Below are 21,473 nucleotides of genomic sequence, written 5' to 3' on the forward strand. Positions count from 1 at the left end.
GGATAAACAATTTGCCTCCCTTTTTTTCTTACTGTTAATTACATGACAATTAAAGAAAGCCTCAAAGGATGTAATGGAGAATTTCTAAAGAAGCTTGCCTTTTCATGGACCAAAGAGAAGACTTAACATTGGATCAAGGCAGAAACAACAGAACTCTTTCAAAGGAGCCGACACCATATTTGATGCAAGAAGGAATTAATGCGGCGCTCTGTTCCCTTTCCTTTGGACACCTCCACAGACAACTGTTTTCTGAGAAAGCATCAAACCTCTACAGGAAATGGATTTCCTTTACATGATGACAAAGCCTCTCTCTTTCTACGCCCCATGTATATGAATCTTCATCACATATGTTAGATGTGAGATATATACACATATATATATATATATATATATATATATATACACACACACATTTATATATTTTTTTATACCTGACTTTTGCTTTCTTTCATTTTTGCCTTAATTTATAACAGCATCCATATAAATTTCCTACTAACATTACTCATTTGTAATTCTTTGGGGTTTTTACTTAGTTCTTAATGTGGATTCATTATTAAACCTGGTGGGACTTGAAGGCTAACACACGTGCACACACGCTACTATCACGGGGCCCATAAAGTAAAATACTTGGGGTCAAAGGTTTCATCCAGCAAAAGAATAGAAAAATAAGACATATTCATAAATAGGAAGTAAAACTCTAATAACTCTTATTTTTTAATTTTCAGAAAATGTAGCTTTCCTATCTAAAACAAATAAAAAGGGTTTTGTATGAATTTACATGAATTTGGCATTTTGCTTGGAGATAAGTAAACGGTCTGGTGGGTACAAAGTGTCTGTGGTAAGAAGTCAGAAGTGTCTTCAACACTCCACCTCCACTTGACACACTCTTTTTTTTTCTCAGTACATAAGGAATCCAACAGCAAAACTGGAGTATGGAGCAGCAAAATAATTAATACTAATACTAATAATAATAGTCAGTGGGTTAAGCTGCTGCCTTCGGCTCAGGTCATGATCTCAGGGTCCTGGGATCGAGTCCCACATCGGGCTCTCTGCTCAGCAGGGAGCCTGCTTCCCTCTCTCTCTCTGCCTGCTTCTCCGTCTACTTGTGATTTCTCTCTGTCAAATAAATAAATAAATAATCTTTAAAAAAAAAAAAAAACTAATAATAATAATAGTAAACTTTAGGGGCACCTGGGTGGCTCAGTGGGTTAAAGCCTCTTCTTTCAGCTCTGGTCATGATCCCAGGGTCCTGGGATAGAGGCCCGCATCAGGCTCTCTGCTCAGCAGGGAGCCTGCTTCCTCCTCTCTCTCTGCCTCCCTCTCTGCCTCCCTGTGATCTCTGTCTGTCAGATAAATAAATAAAATCTTTTAAAAAAGTAGTAAACTTTAAACTTGAATATAGACTAATAATAATAATAAACTTCAAACTTGACCTGGCTTGGAACCCTCTTTCCAATTAATGTAACTTGATGCCTCTGATTGATCCATAAAAACAGGGAAAACATCTACTGGGTGGTCACGTGGGGACTTGCTTGGTACACATGGGCATTTACAGTTGTTACTGTCTCCATATAACCCCTTCAGTGGACACAGATACTACAGCAAAACCTACAGAAGAAAAGACGAACAGTCCATTCATTCTTGACTGGACTTCCTGATGCCATACATGTCTTCTTGGTCCCAGTTCTTTTCTTTCCTAAGTTATATTTTTGTCTAGCCCTAGTTGCTCCCTGCAATTCCAATTTTCTAGCCAGAAGGGAAAGGAGGAAGAAAGGTGGAAGAAGGGGGAGGAACAGAAGGAGAAAAGAAGGAGAGAGAGAAGAAAGGAAGTAGGGAGGGAATGACAGAAGAAGGGAGGAAAAGCAGGAAGGAGGGAAGGAGAGGGAAGAAAGGAATATTACTTCATTTCATGTTACTTGCTACTACAGTTTGAGAAATGGGAAATTAACAAAATGAATACAATAGAACTACTGGTCCAAGCATCTGCAGCCCATTACAAAGCCTTGCCACAGGAACATTTATTCCTTTCCTCTCTCCAGTTCTCTCCTTCCAGCTTTTGTCCTCTCTCTCCCATTCAGTCGGCTTCTCATACTTGCCCCATAATTACAGGAGAAACGAAATTCTCACCCAGCAAAGGGTGTGGCAATAATGTGTGTAAAGTTGATCCTGGAAAACCGGTAAGACATAAAATAAAAATAAAAATAAAAAAATAAATCCCAAACAGGTTTTTTTATTTAACATAAGGCCAAAGAAGCTATCAGGCGTTGCTGAATACTGTCCGCTAACTGTACAAAATATTGACTGCATGCCTCGCAAACACCAAAGTATCGGCTGGAATGCCATAGAAATAAATAACTTCTGCTATAAACACATGAAAACATATCAAACTGTTATCTCTTTAAACATATTGTAAATAAAAAAATTACCAGTACTTCTACACAATAAATATTAAGAAACCATTGACATCGTTGAAATGCACTCATATAAATTAACAACTTTAATTACATTAGCCAAACAGACATTGGTTAAAGAACTGCATGTAGTATGCCAAAAAAAATAATAATAAAATAATAATAATAACAAAAATAAAAAAATAAAAACAAACAAACAAACAACATCAACCACAGAACATAAAAAGTTTTAAAACAAAACAGGCTTCAGATTCTCTTGGCTTTCGTAATTCTATTTTTCTTTTAAAGAAAAATATCAACCCATTGTCAATGCACTGTTTTTCAAAGCATTTAAATAGAGGGTAAAACCCATTGGAAATTAATACAGAAGAAATGATTCACTTTATGCATAAAAAATAAATAATGTAGCTGAGACATGTGGTTTGCTTCTGCCCTTGAAGATGTGAACAACTTCTAAGCATTCATTTTCTCTGACCCATACAAAAGCTTCTCAGTGATAAAGGGTTTAATTTAAACACACACAATGTCCACCCCCAAACCTTCTGCCCACATCTACAAGTTCCAATTTATTGTGTAGAGTTTCAGGGTGACTAAGTTATTCTCTACATTGAAAAGGGAAGTTGCCAAAAGGCCCCCAGGAAATCATTTTTTTCAAGTGAACATAATAATTTGAATCTAAGCTTAATACAACTGAGGCATTTGTGTTCTCTGTTTTTTTAGAGTTCCTTCTTGAGGTCCAATCCCACGGGGGTGAAAAACAAAATTTACTTGCTCTTCCTTAGAGGAGAATGCAGGCATTCTCCTTGAAAAGAGTGTGGAATCAATCTTAAATATCTATGAAATTGATTGGTCTTTAGGGATAAGAAAATCCCAACTCAGTGTTGTGGAATTTGCCATGCTTTTTTGAAAAAAATGAAAGAAAGAAAGAGAGAAAGAGAAAGAAAGGGAGGGAGGGAGGGAGGAAAGGAAAAGAAAGGAAAGGAAAGGAGAGAGAGAAAGAGAGAAAGAAGGAAGAATCCAAACTATCAAATATTTATCATTCTTAAAAAATACTTGGGAACAAATATTTTTCAGAGTTTTAAAGATTGGTATGAGTAGATTTTTAAGAGCCTAGAGATTAGCCTTAGAGAAAGAGTAGAGAGATGCTAAGATCAGATAGAGCCACCCTGTTTTAAGGAAAACCTACTGTGAGGAACCCAATATGGTTGAAGTTGAAAGCTTTTTCTTTTGGCCTCTTGCTGCTACAAGAAAAGTGTGGTTGTTTACAAGCCTGCATATCTTCCAAGATTATTAAAGATAGCAGCAATTTATCATTCTATTTCAAGGCCACTTAAGTTTAATGAAATGTCGAAGTTTGGAGATGTTTGACAACCCAATAATTTAATTTTAACTAACACATCCCATTAAAATATTGTCATATGGAATTTTGTTTTGCTCTGCTACCAATTATTATAGCCACTAATCAAACTCCATCTTATGCCCCCTGTGTTGAGCACTCTTTTAAAGGGCTTAAACAAGATGGCACACACACTTGAGATGAATGGGAGCCACAAACAAGTATCAGCTATCTTTCAAGCATCCAGCTTTTCCCACTGACTTGGACATTCCTGCTAGTGCACTGTGAACTAGGACTTGGTTCCCCAAACTATTTTCATGGATTCCATTATTAGTGCCACTACCAAATAAGCAGCAGTCCAAAAGGCCTTCTAAGTTTTCATGCAAATTTGAAACTTCCCTCACCATGCCCACTTTCCTCGCCCTGAATGATTTCCTGGTCAATGGTTAAGAGTGAGGAAGCAAGTACCAACTTACTCCCTCTTACATTTAGAGTCCACTCCCATGGTGTACATGTTCTATTTCTGCATAAGAAAGGGGGGACCTCAAGATGTAATAAGTATATCTACCCAGGAACAACGTTAATGATTTGCCTACATACAGCCTAGTGTTCTAGTACACCAATTTAGTATGACTATCTCAAGAAGAGTTAAACCACCTTTTAGTAATGTTTGGTTTCTCACTATTTTATTTTTCTACAGTTAATTTAAAAAAAAATCTATGAATTGACATTGACTTTCTGAAAGCTTCATTATTTTACAAAATACTAACGGATGCAATTTTTCCAAATTATTAGTATTTTTTTCAGTTTTTGCAAACTTCAAACAAGTCAGTAAAAATAAGGCTCTGTATTTTTAAAAGCATATAAATGAATAACTTATTAGCTATTCTAGGCAAGCTAAATACTGTGGAATAAATTAGTAGAAATTTAGCTTTAAGCATGTACTTTGATATTTATAAAACAAAGTTTTTTTTTTTTTCTTTTTTGCATCTGAGTCAATACATACAAACTTATATACCAAGAGTTTTGGCTGTAAATTAAAATATTAGGGATTTTTACCACTGATGCCACCCTGCAGTTCTCTTTCTTATTCCTAATCTCTTAAGACTTTTCCCCCAAGTTATTTATCTTTTAATTAGTGACAGCAATATTATTTAGCCCAGCAAGTCATATTTCTCACAATTAGGCCTAAATCACCCCCCTCTCCCCCCGAAAAAGTACCCAACTCTTATTTTGGCCTAAAGATGAATTTTTTTTCTTTCTGAAAAAGCTTTCTGATTTAAGATTGATTCCAATAGATAATAAATATAAGTCACACACACACACACACACACACACACACACACACACATCAGCCTAGAACCTTGAAGAACATGAGTTTCCTGTTTTCCCCACAGGAAATATCTGGGGGGATTGGGGGGGCAAGAAAGAGGAGGGAGCTGGGTCCCTGCACAATGAAAGAGGGTCTTGCTGAAAATAGTCACTGGAGTTTCCAGGCTTCTTCCCATCCACATTTTTGAAAATGTGTCCACCTAGTTCAGAGGAAAAGCAAAAACGATAGCCTATCCTTCTTAAAAATACTGTGTTTTGCACACAAACATTCATTGCTTTAAGAACATTACAAAATGACAGCCTGACGTGCTTAAAATGTGCATGGGCATATGATGCGATCCATGTTTATATACACACAGGTATGCATATGCACAAGCCATGTACATATACACGGACAAGCATGTAGTATTCTATGATAGCCGACAGTGTACAACTACTGTACATCCAGTATGAAATGTCCCGTTTCATGGATGTCAAAGGAGTCAAAAAACCAAACTTCTCAGGTCTCTCCAGCCTGAACGCCATCCACCCTACTCCGCCTTGAATCCCAACCCCTGACTCACTGATGGTGAATGATACCAACCACAGACAGACTGTTTAAAGGCTCACACAAATGTCTTTGGTGTATGTGTCTATTTTTTAAGGTACAAAATAATAATAATAATTATAATTATAATAATAAAAATAGCTATTTTGTGTGCTGTAGCAGTTCTCTTATAGCTCACATTAAGTGCAGCTCTTAACCCCCCCAACCCCCACCCAAAGAAAATACTTGTTAAATAAGGATTAGACAGGTCAAACACCATTGTAGTGCAAATAGTAAACGATAAAAAAAAAAACAACATTTACAAAATATAGAAATGTTTGGATCCAACAGATGGACAAACATATTCCTTTCAAGTATCTCTCCTTGAAGAAAATAAAAATTAATCAGGTTACTTCCAATACAAAAAAGTCTCTCATTTTGTTCTCTCTCAGGTAAACAGTTTCAAACCTATTAGGTTGCATAGTACTAAGATCATAAGCACCTTAACGAAATGTAACTTGGTATTCTTTGTTCCTTGATTTTGCTCTCTTCCCATTCTTGGTCTCAAATGTTTGTTTTGTTTCGTTTTGTTCTGTTTTTAGGTTGGTTTTTGTTTTGTTTTGCTTTGTCGCAAAACTGGTGCAGAAAAGAGAAGTGTGACCACCTCATACTACTGTTCCCTTGCCTGTACGTGTATGCACGTGTCGTGTGGAAATGCCTCTGTGTGTGGATGTGTGTGTGTGTGTTTGTGTGTGTGTGTGTCTGTGTGCGTGTATGCACGGGCTGATATACACAGAGAGAGGGCCACACAGACATACCTTACAACCTGGGTAACTGGCTCTTCCAAACTCATGGCTTTCTAGATGCTATTTGGGTTGTGCCTGCCCACGTTATTGCAGACTAGACAAGTCGACTTCGAGGCTCACACTGAAAAGGGGACTGAAAAGGAGGGGACAATACTCCCGGGTAAGCAACTGACGTCATCACCTTGATATCAGAAGAAATGAAGGGGGCGCTGTTCTCCCTCTCCCTCCCAATTCCCATCTGGTTCACTGCTTCATCTCTGAGCTCTGGCTAAGGAATTTTTCCACATCTTCCTTCATCTGTTTCAGGTTTTGTTTTTAGTTTATTTTTTTTTTTAATTTCTTTTTTTTTTTTTTTTTTTTTTTTTTTCTGCTTGTTTAACTCAGAAACCTTAAACATTTCTTCATCTCGCCACTGTCTTCTCTGGACCGCTCTGACTCCCCGTCCCCCGGGGCCGGGCGCTCTATGAGCACCCGCACTCCTCCACTATCATGTTCTGAATGTCCTTCTTGATGATGTTCTGCCCATCGTCATAGTACAGCATGGACATGGGTCTCAGCTTGGTGGGCACACAGCACGACTTGAGGTTGGCGAACGGGCTGTGCCCCCGCATTCGGTAATGGTTGATGACGGTCGAGTGGAAGGAGAGCGAGGACCCCGAAGTGCCCGCTATGTGGCTCGGGCACTCGCCCTCGCAGTAGTTGGCGTGATAGCCGGAGGGAGCGATGATCCAGTCGTTCCAGCCGATGTCCTTGAAGCTGACAAAGAACTGTTTCTTACAGCAGATGTTGACCTTGCCGTCGCACTCCAGGCCCCGCCGCCGCCGCCGGTGGGGGTGGTCTTCCGACTGGCGGGCCTGCAGCATGAGGAAAGGTCTGTGGGACTGCTCCTTGTCCTCGTCCCCCCCTGCCCCTCCGTCTGCTCCGTCCTTCTTCTTCCCCTCCCCCTCCTCCTCCTTCTTCTTCTTCTTGCCCAGGAGCACCAGGCTGGCGCCCGTCTCGTGGCACTGCTCGCAGGCAATCCGAACGTCCAGGGAGCTCCTGCCCTGGTCCAGCAACCGCTGGATGCTGCTGGACACCGGGAAGATGTGCCAGGTGCTCTTGCGTGCGTCCACCACCTTTTCCGATATCAACACTTCGTTCCTCTCCTCCGCGAAGCCCATCTCCTCGGCGTCCTCCCCTGCGTCTGCGCTGCCCTGCGGGTGCTTCTGCAAAAGCCGGATGGTGACTTTGGTCCTGGTCCTGTTGGCCTTGGGGACTTTGAGGAAGAGCCAGACTTCGGCTCGCTCCACCACGGACAGGTCACTGCCTTCTTTGGAAATCTCAAAGTGCAGCGTTTTCCTGGCTGTGCCTGCGGATGAAACACAGCACGAGAGAGAGCAGGGACACTCGTTAGTTGTGGGGGGGGGGGGGTTGAGGGGGCAGGGGTGAGGGGGGTGGATCAGCACACACTCATCTCAGGCCAGCACGGCGCCTCTGCTGTGGGCCATCTCTGGCAGGGGTCAGCGAGTTAACAGCCCACCGGCCCGCAGAAAGGTGTTGACATTTTTAAATGGTGGAAGAGAAATCGTATTTTGTGTCATGTGAAAATTACATGAAATTTACACTTTAGTGCCCATAAATGAAGTTTTATGGGGCCACAGCTACACTCAGTTCTTTATAGGCTGTCTATGGCTGCTTCTGCCCTCGATCATGGAGTTGAATGGCCACAACAGGGACGGGCTCCGCAAAGCTGAACACATGTGCTCTGGGCCCTTTCCGGAGAAAGTCTGTCTGTCAACTCCTGGCTCTAAAAAGAAAAGAGCCTAGATCTCAGCCAATGTCCGGCAGCCTGCGGTGGGGGTGCGGGGGTGCTCTGCATCTGTTCACTGCTTAATCTCAGTTGCATCTTCTATAAAATGGGAATGGCACAATGACATTGGACCCACTTTGCAGCAGGCTTGACGTAACATGGGTGGCTCAGTCGTTAAGCATCTGCCTTCAGCTCAGGTCATGATCCCAGAGCCCTGAGATCAAGCCCTGCACTGGGCTTCCCACTTGGCGGAGAGCCCACTTCTCCCTCTCCCGCTCCCCCTGCTTGTTTCCTTTCTTGCTGTCTCTCTCTCTCTGTCAAATAAAAAAGAATAGTAAAATTTTACAAAAGAAAGAAAGAAAGAAAAACCACTGTGAGCTCTAGCAAGCTGTCAAAGTGCTATTTCTGTGCTATTCCCACAGAAATACACAGGCACCCCCCCATGTAAGTAAGTGGAGCCAGTGCCCACCGAGCTAGCCTCCGCCTTGGCCATGACCTGCCCCACCCCTCCGCTCTTTCTTTCCCGGGTCCTGGCAGCAGGTTTTTCTTGCATTTGGTTCTCCAGCATAGAGCCACCCTTTCCAATCATTGCTCCATGAAGCAGGTATAAAACAGAAACTATCCGGGATTCTGGGCATGACCTTGACTGCCTCACTTTCACCGCCAGCTCTCTCCCAGTGCCCTGTCCTCTGTGGTGCAGCCACACGGTGTTTGTTCAAGGTCAGCTGTACCACTACACTTTCTCACCTCCAGGCAGTGACCCCTGCCTAGAACACTCCTGTTCCCAACACATCACCTTCAGTGGCTGCCCTTGATAAGGGTTCAATCCCCGACCGCCCTGACCCCCCTGCCAATCTGATTTAGGACGCCCCTGGTCTGAGATCCTATCTATCTTATTTACTGTCACGGCCCAGCGTTTACCAGGAACTAGGCAACTGCGTCCTCAGCATCCAGTCATGTTAGATTAAGAGATCCACCTCCCACTGCTGCATCCCCCGTTTTTGCCTCCTTCCCTTCTGAATGCAGCTTAATGAGCCCCAATTACAGCAACTGCTACTAACAGAAAGGAAATCCCCACACTGGCAAGGCAGTTGGATTCAGAGACCGTGCAGTTCCTGCCTAACTTAAACCGTTCTCTTTTCTTTCCATAAGCACCTGTGTGTCTATACACGCGGCAACGTTTACTGCGAGGAACAGGTGTCCAGACTGGAACGTTCCAATCGAGGAAACAGCTTCCCTCAGTCGCACTTTTACCACTCACTGTTCTATGAAACATGCCCTCTTTGCCCGACAGCCTCCTCTGGGTACCTGCTGACAACTGTCCAGCGTACACGCATCCCAGACGCAAATCGGAGAACAATGTCGGGGAAGGTCATCTTAGAACTCGCAACTCCCTGGGAGGGTCTCCCTGCCTGGATTTCTATAGCTAACGGAAATCCAGCCATACTTATCACTCTCAGCCCTGAGATGTTTACGGTACTATAAATTTTCGGCACAGTTTCAAGTTCTCTCTGCATCAGAAGGCAGGCTTTTCTGTGCATTGCGCACTGTAGATTCTGTTCTTAATTTAACACACTCTGCACGCTGTGATTCTGATAGTGGTAAATTACTGAGGCCAGGGCGAGGAAAGGCTACATGTGTATACAAAAGATTCTCTGGCATCTTGGTATAAAGTCGCTAGCACGTTGGCCTCCAAGGTGGTGGTGCTGGTGGTGGGAGGTGGCGGGGTGGAGGGGCTGGGGGAGAGGGACCTCCAGCCTTGGATCTCTGGCAGGGGTTAAAATGAATGATAAAGCTAGGTTCACGATTAGATCACCAGAGTAGAGAGCAGTTAGAAGGAGGGGAGACTGTCATTTTTTAAGGAACGTGATTTCTTTTCAAGACGTGAAGACAGTATTCCTCTTTGCTAAAAGCTGGTGGGTTTTCTGATATGCTGTTTGGCTTTTTTTTGGGGGGGGGCGGGGGAAGGGAAGAAAAAAGAGAAGATTCCAGGAGGGAGAGCTTAATGATTTAAATTTAAACAGACATTCAGCAGCAGATCTGAAGGGGTAGGGTCCTTCTGGAAGCTCCCCAAGCCCAGACAGCCGCCCCTGGATGGGGGTGCAGGAACCTCCCTCAGTGTCCCTCAGAGAATAGTAACAAGCTACCTGCTGTTCTGAAACCTTACTCGGTGTGCCACTGTAAAGACAGAGAGATAGTAGCTGCTAAATTAGAGAAGCCAGAGGGCACGAGTCTGTGTTTTGTTTTTCTAGGAAAGAGTGTGAAACTGGAGACTCTGACTCGTCCTTGGGATGGGAAAGCTCTCTGGGTTTCAGGTAACTCATTCCCACAAGATCCTCTCTGCTTTTCCCCGGGCTTGGCAGGAGGGGCTGGGGTGAAGGTAGATAGATGGTCCTTCCTCCGGTAGAGAGAGGATCCCGATGGCAGTGTGGACCAGCCCACGGTGGGCTTTCTACGAAGCGAGTCCAGAATGTCTACAGAGGCTGGGGGTGGGGCGGGGACCAGGGTGGGCTAATTGGCTGACTTGATCCAAGGAGCTAGAGTACATGCAGATTGCTTTTGTAGGGGCCAGGGAGGCCGAAGTCCCTGGCTTCCAGGAACAGCCCACAGGACAGCCCCTCATTCCAGCAGGGCAGGTTTCTAAGGCATGAGCTAGCCCCACCCCTTCTTCACAAGCAGCTGTACTCGGAAGCAAATGATTTAGTGTTCCTGAGAGAGGATCGTACAAAGAGAGTGCTCATTAGAGGGGGCTCAATCTGTCAGGTGCTGTTATATTAGGATCAGGGAGGCATCATAAAATGACTTTCAACCTGGTCCTGGCTAATAATTAACTGTGTGGCATCGCCCGCGTGTGTGGAGAAGCACAGGGCTGATTTACGCATCGGTTTAATTATCTGAGCTTGAAAAGACTGTTCCTGTATTCACATCTATTGCCTGCTTGCTGAATCTCTCCCCCATATTTCTGACATTTGGATTTTCCCCCTACTAATTGACATGCCTGTCGCCTCCTTCTCCTGGTGTCCATTTCTGGAACTGCTATTTGTATATTGCATGATATTTTATCAGGGAAAAAAAATAAAACAGATCCAATTTCATGAAAATGCTGTTGCCATAATGCTCAGGAGAACAGGGGGAAGAGAGAGATGCAAGTCTTCCTAATGTCTACCTTACATGCAGGTACATTTTAAAAGTTCTATTGTATTTGACTTATTAACCAGTGCAGTGTTTTTTTGTTTTTTATTTTTTTCTCTTTTACATTTAGCTTTCATTGCAGAAGGGGGTGGAGAGAATGAGACAGCTAGAAGCTGAGATGATTAATATTTATCAGGGCTGTAGGTTTCAGAAAGATATTACAACCCTCAAATTTCTTAGGTATGAAAAATAGAACTTGTCACTTGATTCTAGTCCCTTTATCTGTATCTGACCTAAGAGAGAGTGTTAGACTGCGGTAGTGCTTTGAGAATGCTCCAGTCCTCAAATCTCTAGGCATAGCAATTTGAAAAATGGAGGGAGGTTGCCTGAGGCTGAGGTGTTTAGGATCAATTACTAATCAGTTTCAGGTTTGACTTAACGATCTCCTGCATCAAATCCTGAAATGGAAGCCTTCCCACAATGCTTTGTGAGCAGGTACAGATTAGTTGGTACAGGTGCGCACTGGGTTCCTGCATTATTACCTAGCTACCTAGATATAGCTGTTGGCTTTGCTAACCTTTCATTACCTACTCTCTGATAATATTCTTTTCATCCTCTGTGCTATTTTTTCCCTCCCGAGGCTCGTGAGCAAGTCTTGTATCACAGCCTGCTCTGCCTGAGTAATTCACTAAGAAAGTCCCACGCAAACCCATGTGGGTGATAATATTTCATCACTTAAACCTCTATGAGCCTGGTGGACACAAAACCAAGGGGAGAGAGAGAGAGGTGCATAAGAATGAGTAGGAGGTATAAAGATGGCACCTTACAGGGAAGACCTTTGAAATGCTGTCGGGCAAGGGGTTGCAACAGAGGAAAGACCAGAAGCTGCAAGGAAGAATCCCCAAAGCACCTTTTTTCCTTTGCTCTCAGAATTTTTCAGATATTTTAAAGAACTCAAGCACGAAAGCAGGCCTGCCAAGGGTTAAGCAATCAAGCCCCTGGTTGTTCCCATCCCCCACACCAAGACTCAAAATTCTGCTCTTCCTCAAGCCCTCATCTCAGATCTGTGGGCGTATGAACATTTCCAATGAAATAAGCAACACACACACACACACACACACACACACACACACACACACATACACAGAGTATTTGGTTTGTGTTCCGTTTTGTTTTCCTCACCGGGTTCCTGCTTAAAGCATCCTGCTCTTGTACATAGGGGTAATAATTCCATCTCTAATGTGAATGTGGGAAATCTTGTTGTTTATGGAGGATTTTAACTCGTGATGGGGGCAAAGCCTTGTTGTGAAATGCGGCTGTTACCTTAATTTTGCATTCTGGACCCAGATTTCGCTATGTGTAGATGGTGCGGTCACTGGTGGGAGCATATGGGGCAACCAGGTGCGCATGCGTGTCCTCTGAGTCACTAACTCTGCATTTGGACTGTTTCCAGGGGTTTCTGCAGAAGGCAGCAAGTGAGGTCTTAGAGGTGATGCCTCCCTTAACCTGAAGCTGAGGGTTTTGCCTTGGAGCAGAACTACAAGTTTGGTCATAAATTATCTGGATTGGTTTTGTTAGCCTTCCTATTTTTTTTTTTCCTTCCGATCTGCTATTGAATTGTAAATGCCAGGCGACATTAGGGCGTCTTCCATTTCAGTGGTGATGAAATAGAGAGAGAGAGAGAGAGAGAGAGAGAGAGAGAAAGGGGTTTTAGGTTCCGAAAAGAAGTAGAAAAAATTCTTAAGATTCAACCTACAGAAATTTCAGCGACTTCTTCCAAAGTTCCTGAGAACTTTTGCCCTTTTGGTTTGGGGTCCAGGAACCGCTGGAGTATGAGGAATTCTGATCGACAGCTCATGCTCCAGTACAGGTTAGCAAAAGGGGCCAAGACAAATACAGGTTTTCATTAAAAGTGCCTGAGAAGGTATGACTCCCAGTTCTCCATATATGAAAGCTGACTTTCTATCCTCTCAGGGCTCCCCCACGCTAACTCCGACCCACCTACGTCACAGGCCCAAACCACGAGGCATCTCGCTTCTTGTTTCTTCTCCCCCATTTGGCTCCCCGCTCAGTTTAGAAACAAACGTATCTTCCGAAGCTGTACCCAGATTCTCACAGCAAACAGCCCTTTCCTCCCTGTTGGAAGTCACTTGTCATTTGTTGCTGGTGAAAAGCGTTGATAAGACGGGCAAACCAGGCCACACAATGAGGGGAGGTTGAAGGCATTTTGGTCAAAGCCAGGCAGCCAGCCGTCTTAGGGAGAGATGTGTGAGCAGATCAGCGCTGCTGATGATTCATGGTCACACTTCTCCACGCTCTGCTTTGTTTGCTTCTGAAATGTTTCATTCCTCTGTCCTCCATAGAGCTCGGGAATGCTCCCATGTAGCACTAGAATCCCCACTTCCTTTCTTCCGTCTCATTTACTGGGTCCCAGAGAGCCATGTTTCTCCCATCCCATAAAATCCTCACGTTTTCTGGAGGATGAGAGGAAGCAGGGGGCAACCGATAGGTACCAAGATTTGGGCGCTACAGAATGGGGCTTCCAGGAGCCGAAAATGCCTTTCCCTAGATTAACCGCTGAGGAGCAAAAGTCTTTGGAATGCGCCCTCTTGTGGCCCATCACTTTTCATTATCGAGAGAAGAAAATGTGTAACCCCTAAAAGCACCCTTCAGTGCAGGGTAACTCGCAGGAAATTTCCTTAGGCTGGCATGAAATCGGTCTGAGTCAGCTCCGGCTTGAGATGACTTTCTTGGGCTGGGGAGAAATAGTCCCCCAAGCCAGCCTTCTTAGACCCCCGTTTGGCAAGTGCATATTTCTAATTCAACCCTTCTGTAATGGGAATCCTCCAAGAGGGGGAGATTTATGTGTTGCTTTCAACAGCACCTGGGCTTAGCGAGCATTGTGCATTTCCTGGGGCTTCCTTTGTCTTTCTGTCCCTATCTGTTCTTCAACAAGTGTTGTCAATTGCTATGTTGATTACCATAATCAGCATATAAATCTGGCAGCATACGGAGACTCAGTAATATGCTGTTACTGTACACTGACCAGATATTGTCACAGATCACAAGAAGGTAAAATAAGATAGAGCCATTGAGAAGGCCACCGATTTCAGCCTGGCTGACAATTACACAGAGAGCGCACTTAACCCTACCCATCCCTTCTTCTCCTTTAAGGTCTTCAGGTAGACACAGAGCATTCCGTGCCAGCTGTCCTGAGAATGCAGTCCTCTTGGGTGATATGTGTTACAAAAAAATAATTTTGATCTGTTGGGAGAAATTTCAGGGGGTCAGGGCGCAACTCCTCACCCCTCAGTTAGTAACAACTCGTATCAACTTTACAAAGATGGGGCACCTTCCACCTGAGCCCAAATGGGACAAACTCAGTTCCAAGAGTTCTAGGCACTTGAGTTTTTGGTGGCCCCTCACTGCTGGGCCACATCATGGGCTTTAGTTAACCATCAAGAGGGGTTGAGGCAAAAATTAAACATGAAACCCCCCAACCGGGGAATCTTAAGTTTGAAAGACACATCTATGGGTATGCCTCTGTGGCCCGGGTCTCGGTGACAGTGACTCACAGCCTTCCACACTGTACAAAAGAGTTTGTGGAGGAAAGAAAAATGAATACCGTCTGCTATTCTCCAAGTTCTTACATTTGACATAGTTTGAATATCATTAAGGTTGAGTTATTCCAAAAAGAGCAAGACATTTTTGTATAGTCAGATGATAAAACTCTTTACTGGTTGGCAAAATCAGCAACAAAATACTCAATCTGGCACTCCTCTTGGAGAATCAGCTGCCCAGATAGCAATCATTAATTCCGCGAAATCCTAGTAAATCAACCTGAAGTTGATGTGCGAAACTTCTCAGATGAGAAAAATAAGTAAGTGTGTCATAAACCTTCTCTGGGACTCCAGCAGCTCACCCGAAGTCGAGTTGTAAACTCAACCAGGAGAAGTTTTCCATTACAAACCTTAAACTGGAGTCAACGTGTGAGTCCAATGAATCACCTTTTAAAAAAGTAACTCAATTTCTTTTAAACTAAACACCTAACGGGAAAGAAAAAGAAAAAAAAGGGCAAGATTCCCTATAAATGAGAAAAAGACGGCTTCTGAGATGAAGGCCATAAGTAAGAAAGAATGTAAAAGGTCAAATTCTTTCACTGCAGAACCTCTCAATGCCAAGAGCGGGATTTGCTAGACAAGTCAGCTAGGTCAGGAAGCAAGGCTTTCTCCAGCATCAGGTGTATGTTAATAGTGGTCCCAGGGAACAGGTATACTTAGTCATCTGACATGGGTAAGGCCAATGGAGTAGGGCCTGAAATTCAAGCCATCATGTGTAGTAACTGGTATATAAAAACCTATACGGGTTCCCTTTGTATCAGCACAGGGAACAGACAGACCTCTAGACTACTGGAATCTGTTCCCCTCCATGGGACTGAATGTCAGTAAAGCACTTTCTTCCCTGCCCTGCCATCAGGAAAGGTGAGTGGCAAGGTGGAAACGCCAACCTGACTTGGTCTCCTCAATAAACTTTAACAGATAAAGTTCTAAGGATCATGTCCTTTGGGGCCTGCATCCGAAAGAGCTTTAGAGAAAGAGAGCCCTTCTTTGAAGAGAAGCTTCTGGTGGGAGAGAGAGAGAGAGACATTGTCCTGCCAGGAAGCTTGTAGGACAGCAGGGCTTCTCTCACCAGGGAAGCCAGGAAGCCAAGCAGGCTATCTGCTCCCCAAAAGGATGCCCAGGTCTGGCACGGTTTTCTTGAAAACAGAACATCTGAGTCAACAGGTTTTCAGGATTGGAAATTCTGAGTGTTGCCTTAATTGTTTATACTGCTGCGGCAAACTTTTAAACAGAAATGCTGGGAGTCCCTGCACGTACTTTACTGGCCATATGCTCCACCAAACAAAACAATGGCATTCCTTTCACATGGGTTTGGCAAGGGATATGATTCTTTAGGCTGGCATTACCGTGAAAGTAACAGGGTAGCAACACATCTGTGTGCCGGGGCGTGCATGGACTTGCCGCGTGCGAAGGGTCTGCGTCCCCTAACTGTAAAAATAATCTGCCTCCACGTCTGTGGCCACACTTCTGACAGGTATCTGTCTACTCAGCAACAGGTTCCTGTGGTCCTGAGCCAATGATTGGAACCTATTAAAGTTCTTCCTCTTAAGGATTGAGTGAGAGTTCAGCGTAGTATCTGAAGCACTTTGTCAAGGTTGCATTCCTTGGCAGAGAGCTCTTAGTAACTTTGCAGAGAACAAAACTCTCTTTTGGTGGTGGTGGTGGTGGTGGCGGCGGTTGCTGAGAGAGCAAAAGTCAGTGTTCCAAAAGTGACTGCCGGCTCAGTGTCAGCTGTCCCCCAAAGTCCCTCTTCCCTGCCTGGAAGGTGATGCCTGTGCTCCCGGAAGACGGAGTTTCTGAAGGGAGAAGGGGCTGTCACTAATCAGAAGCATGCCCTGCTTCCCCCGTGTGGCCCCAGGCTGGACTTTTAAAGGGAAGGTTCGCTGGAAGACAATGACTTCATCTGTGCCGTTCCCCGCGACCCCGCACTCCGCGCACGCCCCCCCCCCGCAGAAACTTTGGATGCGGTCCGGGGGCCTCCTGGACCCCCTCCCCCCGCACCCGCAGACGCCCGGGCTCCCCCTCGGGGCTGCTCGGAGCCGGTTCCCGAGGCAGGGCGAGCGAGCCGCGGGCACCGCAGGCGTCCAGCCGCAGCCCGGCCCTCGCAGCTCGCTCGGGGCGACCGGCAGAGTTCAGCAAGTGCGAGCGAGCCGCCCGCGGCCGGGTTCGGGCTAGAATCCCGTGCGGGCGCAGCCCGCTCCCCCGCCTGCCCTCCGGCCGCCGCCGCCGCCGCCGAGTGACCTCCCCCGGGCGCCCCGCCGCCGCCGCGGGCGCAAGTTCCTCCCCGGCCGGCCGGCCCGGGGCGCGCCGCCCCCACCCGCGAACGCCCGCACCGACCTGATTCCGCGAACGTGATGATCTCCGAGGTCTGCTCCATGAGTTCATTCATTTCTGCCCTCCTGCCGATGTCATCCTCTATCTCCACGTACCCGTTCTCCCCCACTTTGCCCACATGGAGCTTTCGGATGGCGTTCAGAAGCGCCGCCTTGGGCACCGGCTGCGTGACTTCGGGTCTCTTCTTCAAGTGCAGCATGTTCAGAATGTGCTTCTTGACGGCCTCCACCATCTCCGGCTGAGAGTTGGGCACGTCCTTTGGGAGGGCGGCCAGCGCGCAGGACGGGCAGTCGGGGGCCGCGCCGTGCCCCTCGGATCCCGGGGTGGGGGAGCTCTTCACTATAATCCAGCAACTCGCCAACAGAAATCCTCGCAGCCAAAGCAAGGGCATCCTGGCAGCAAAAGTTGTTGTGATTGCCTTTTTAAAAGGCCCTGCTTTTCCTCCCCCCTCGCGCACAGGTTTTGTTGTTGTTGTTGTGTTGTGTTGTTTTTTCTTTCTCTCTTTCTTTCTTTCTTTCTTTTTTTTTATTTTATTTTATTTTTTCACCTTCTCCTCTTCAGCAAATTCTCTGGAACAAGAACAAAAAGTTTTCTGTGAAGTTTTGTTTGCAGGTTCCCTCTCGGAAGGCAGTCAGTGCTGTAGGTTTGTGGCTGTCAGGGAGGAGAGTTCTGACTGTCTCCGAGTAAGAGAGAAGGAGGGAGGGAGGGAGAGAGGGAGGGAGGGAGGGAGGGAGGGAGGGAGAGACAGGGTGGGGGGGGACAGACAGAGACAGAGAGAGGATGGGAGGGAGAGAGACAGGGAGAAAGGGAGAGAGAGGAGAGAAGGGGGGAGAGGGAGAGAGAGGGAGGGAGGGAGAGAGGGAGGGAGAGACAGGGAGAGAGAGACAGGGAGAGGGAGCAAGAGGGGGAGAGAGGGAGAGAGAGAGGGAGAGGGAGGGAGAGAGAGAGAAGGAAAGAGAGAGAGAGGGGAGAGAGAGAACGATTGGTCCTAAGTGAGTGCGTGAATGGGCGAGGGAGGGAGTTTGTGAGTAGAGGCTGTGATTAGGAAGGGGAGGGACAGCCCGTTTTCTGACAGGCTGCTTTCCTTCTGCTCACTGTTCCCTCACACACACCTCTCTTCAGATATCACCATTCTCGGGAGTTCTACTTTCCCTTCTGAAAGAAATCCTCCTAATTTTGTTCTACTTCCCTCCCCCTTTCTTTTTCTTTCTCTGCCCAGTCCCCTTGCTTCACCTTCTTCCTCTTTTGCAGGGGAAAGAAAACCCCACTGGAAGGCACTGTCCCAATCTCCTGGGATGACTAGGTTGCAACGATCTGCCCCCAGGGCCCTCCACCCCGCAGCTCTAGGTGACACCCCCCCACACCCCACACCCCGGCCCCTACCTCCTGAGGCAGGGCCAGGGGTTCCCGGAGGTGGGCAGACAGGTAGTGTGGGTCAAGGGCAGAGGGGCCGGGGAGCCGCTGGGTCTGCCAGCCCGAGAGAGGGAGTCCTGAAGGTTGCCAGCTTCCCATTCATTCATATTTAAATGTTCAGGGTCACCCGCTCTGGTGGGGGATCTGAGGGAGCGGAGTAGAATTGCTGTTTGGGGTCATCTCAGACACTCTACTTTCCCTAACTGCAAAACGCCACCATGCACTGAAGGATTCACAGGGAATATTCTACCTGCTCCTGTCACCTGAAACTCTCTCCCCTCTCCCTAACCGCCACCGCCCCCTTCTGCCCCTGCACGCGCAGACACACACACACACACACACACACACACACACACACACACACACATTACAGCCCACCACCTCCAGTCTGGACTTAACAGATAAAATGCAAAGTTCATTTGGCCTTTCCCACATTATTTCCTACAAACAATGTGCTCCTAGGACTTGGATAACTGGTCCCAGGGGAAAAGACTCTCCAAAATATATTGGCCAATGATTTCCTCTGCCCTGTGAGACTTTTTCAGCCTGCCTCCTACCCTGTCCTGGACCAACGTGTTCCTGGACTGGGCCCCTTCATGGCTCCTTTATCCCCCCAAAGGAACAGCACAGATGAAATCATCATGGATTTCAGCGTTCACAGAAAAAGAAAAATGTGAATTTTTAAACAATGCCTCTCTGAGTTTTTTTTATTCTCCCCCCCACCACCCTTTTTTCATTTTCTGTCTTATTGCTTTTATCATGCAGAAGTATCTTTAAGAAGTCCATCTGTTAAAGCTTTCCTTCTCTCTCGGTTTCTTTCCCACACATAAGCCCTCAGTTTCTGTAGATATAGTCAGCTTATATCTGACACCTAGTGTGTTCAGAGTTTTGTAGTTAAGCAATGAGCTCTGGGTGGAAAAAGTTAATAAATATCATTACTACAAGCCTAGGATCTGAGGGCAAGAGGAGGAGGGTGAGGAAACTGTGACATTAAGGTAAAATTACAGTTTGCAGAGATAACAATGCTTTTCTGAATCTGACACCCTGTCCCCCTTTTCCAAAACAATTACTTGCAAGACTTTCTCTGTTCCAAGCCATCTATCACAGTTTGGGATTTCTTCTCCAGGAACATCAATTACTCTGCTCTTCTTCTTAAGACCTGGTCGACATTCCTTAAAGAGTCTAATTTTTTTTTTTTTAAGTAGGGGTAATGGTGATAGAGAATGGGGAGGGGGCAGCTACGTTATAACCCGTTAATCAGACATCTTTGAAATACAAAACTTAACATAATCTACCGTATTTGGCGTCACATGTACAGCACCCAAAGCATTTTGTAGCCCAATTAAATTTTACAAGAGAGTCTGAAATAAAACTCTAGGTCTAATGACTCCAAACAACTCAGAGGGTCCTAAGAGCCGCACGGAGATAAGGGCAGCTTATCAATATTTGGATCCCCTCTGTCTGTGTGTGTGTTCCCTGAATTTACTGGTGGTGAGTGGAACTCTTAAAAACAGCTTTCTCTGTGGCATATGTACTTGTCTATAAGTGCTGAGTGGGTTGAATACACACGCCGTCTATTTGCATGTTCTACTATTAAAAGCTGTATTAAGCTGCCTGGATCATATCAAAGGTACAAATCAACAACGTGCCTGGAAAAGCAGTAAGTAAATTCCTTCCAACCTTTCGAACTCTGCATGTGTCAAGACCTCCTAAGTAAGAGTTAAAAAGCATTACCTTTCCGGTCTTCTCTCTTCCACCAGCAGACTCTTGGATCATGTGGTAAGAGCTGTCTGAGGAGTTCCTCTTCATGGTTTTGGCACTCTGAAGTTTTATACTGTACTACTTCTTTGCACACTCACACATTGGTACCACTCAAACAGAGGAGGGCTGGGGCTTTGTTTGGGATTGGTTAGAATCAGCATGACATCAGCAGATGACTGGTTTTTCCAGTGTGAGACATATTTCATAATTCATTATCTAATGGAAAGCCTTTCTTGGCTGCTGGGACACTACTTGGTGATCACCGAGAGCCAGGGAAACCTCTGACCGACTAGACTACCTTTTAGAAAAACACTGACATTGAACAGCTAGAGCTCCCTGAGTGTCCAGCTTCCAACTTTTACTGCTCGAGCACACACTTCTCATTATATTCAGGTTCAGTTTTATGTCTTCACATAAAACATCTGTTACTTCATGAAGTTGCCTCTATTTACAAAGTATTTTATTGTTTCTTACAGGGAAGAAAATTTGCAGTGCTCTTTATGGGGATTCTGATTTTACTTTTTAAAATAAGATCCTTCATGGAGGGGAGAAAAAGGGGAAAATATGTTTACCTATATGAGAATGGTCTGTCCTTCCCTGACATACACTATGATTTTACGTCTTGAAACTGAATGTCTGCTTCATGAATCACATATCACCCAGAACTTGGAAAATACTCATTCTCTGCTAGTGAACTTTGTACCTATCCTTCCCAAGTCTTTAAGAATCCCAATCCAACTAACAGAGAAAGAAAGCAAGCTCACACATCATTCTTCTTTATCAGAACTGCAAGTCCTGTGATTTCTAAGTTGTTGCGAATATAACATGAGATTAATGAAAAGAAACAAACGTTCCTTGGAATGGGAGTTAAGATGGTGAGAGTTTCTGTTGGGGGAGAGGGTTGCTAGCAAGGCTGAGAAATAACACAGTTGGGAGGAATCTTCAGACCAGCACAGTGGGGAAGGGTTGTTTGAAGGAGCAAAGCTGAAGCATGAGCCGGGACTCATGACAAG

General features: G+C 45.4%; 1 protein-coding gene across 1 annotated transcript; it reads right to left on the minus strand.

The window, feature by feature from the left end:
* Positions 1–3,421: 3,421 nt before the first annotated feature.
* On the minus strand, positions 3,422–20,543 carry INHBA (inhibin subunit beta A). The gene is made up of 3 exons (XM_044245662.1): positions 20,434–20,543; positions 17,290–17,855; positions 3,422–7,759 (listed from the first exon to the last, which is right to left on the minus strand). The coding sequence occupies exons 2-3, from the start codon at positions 17,675–17,677 to the stop codon at positions 6,873–6,875; spliced, it is 1,275 nt and encodes a 424-aa protein (XP_044101597.1). The 5' UTR covers positions 17,678–17,855; positions 20,434–20,543; the 3' UTR covers positions 3,422–6,872.
* Positions 20,544–21,473: the final 930 nt, after the last annotated feature.

This window comes from Neovison vison, chromosome 4 (genome assembly GCF_020171115.1).
Source record: "Neovison vison isolate M4711 chromosome 4, ASM_NN_V1, whole genome shotgun sequence".
In the NCBI taxonomy this organism is placed as follows: domain Eukaryota; kingdom Metazoa; phylum Chordata; class Mammalia; order Carnivora; family Mustelidae; genus Neogale; species Neogale vison.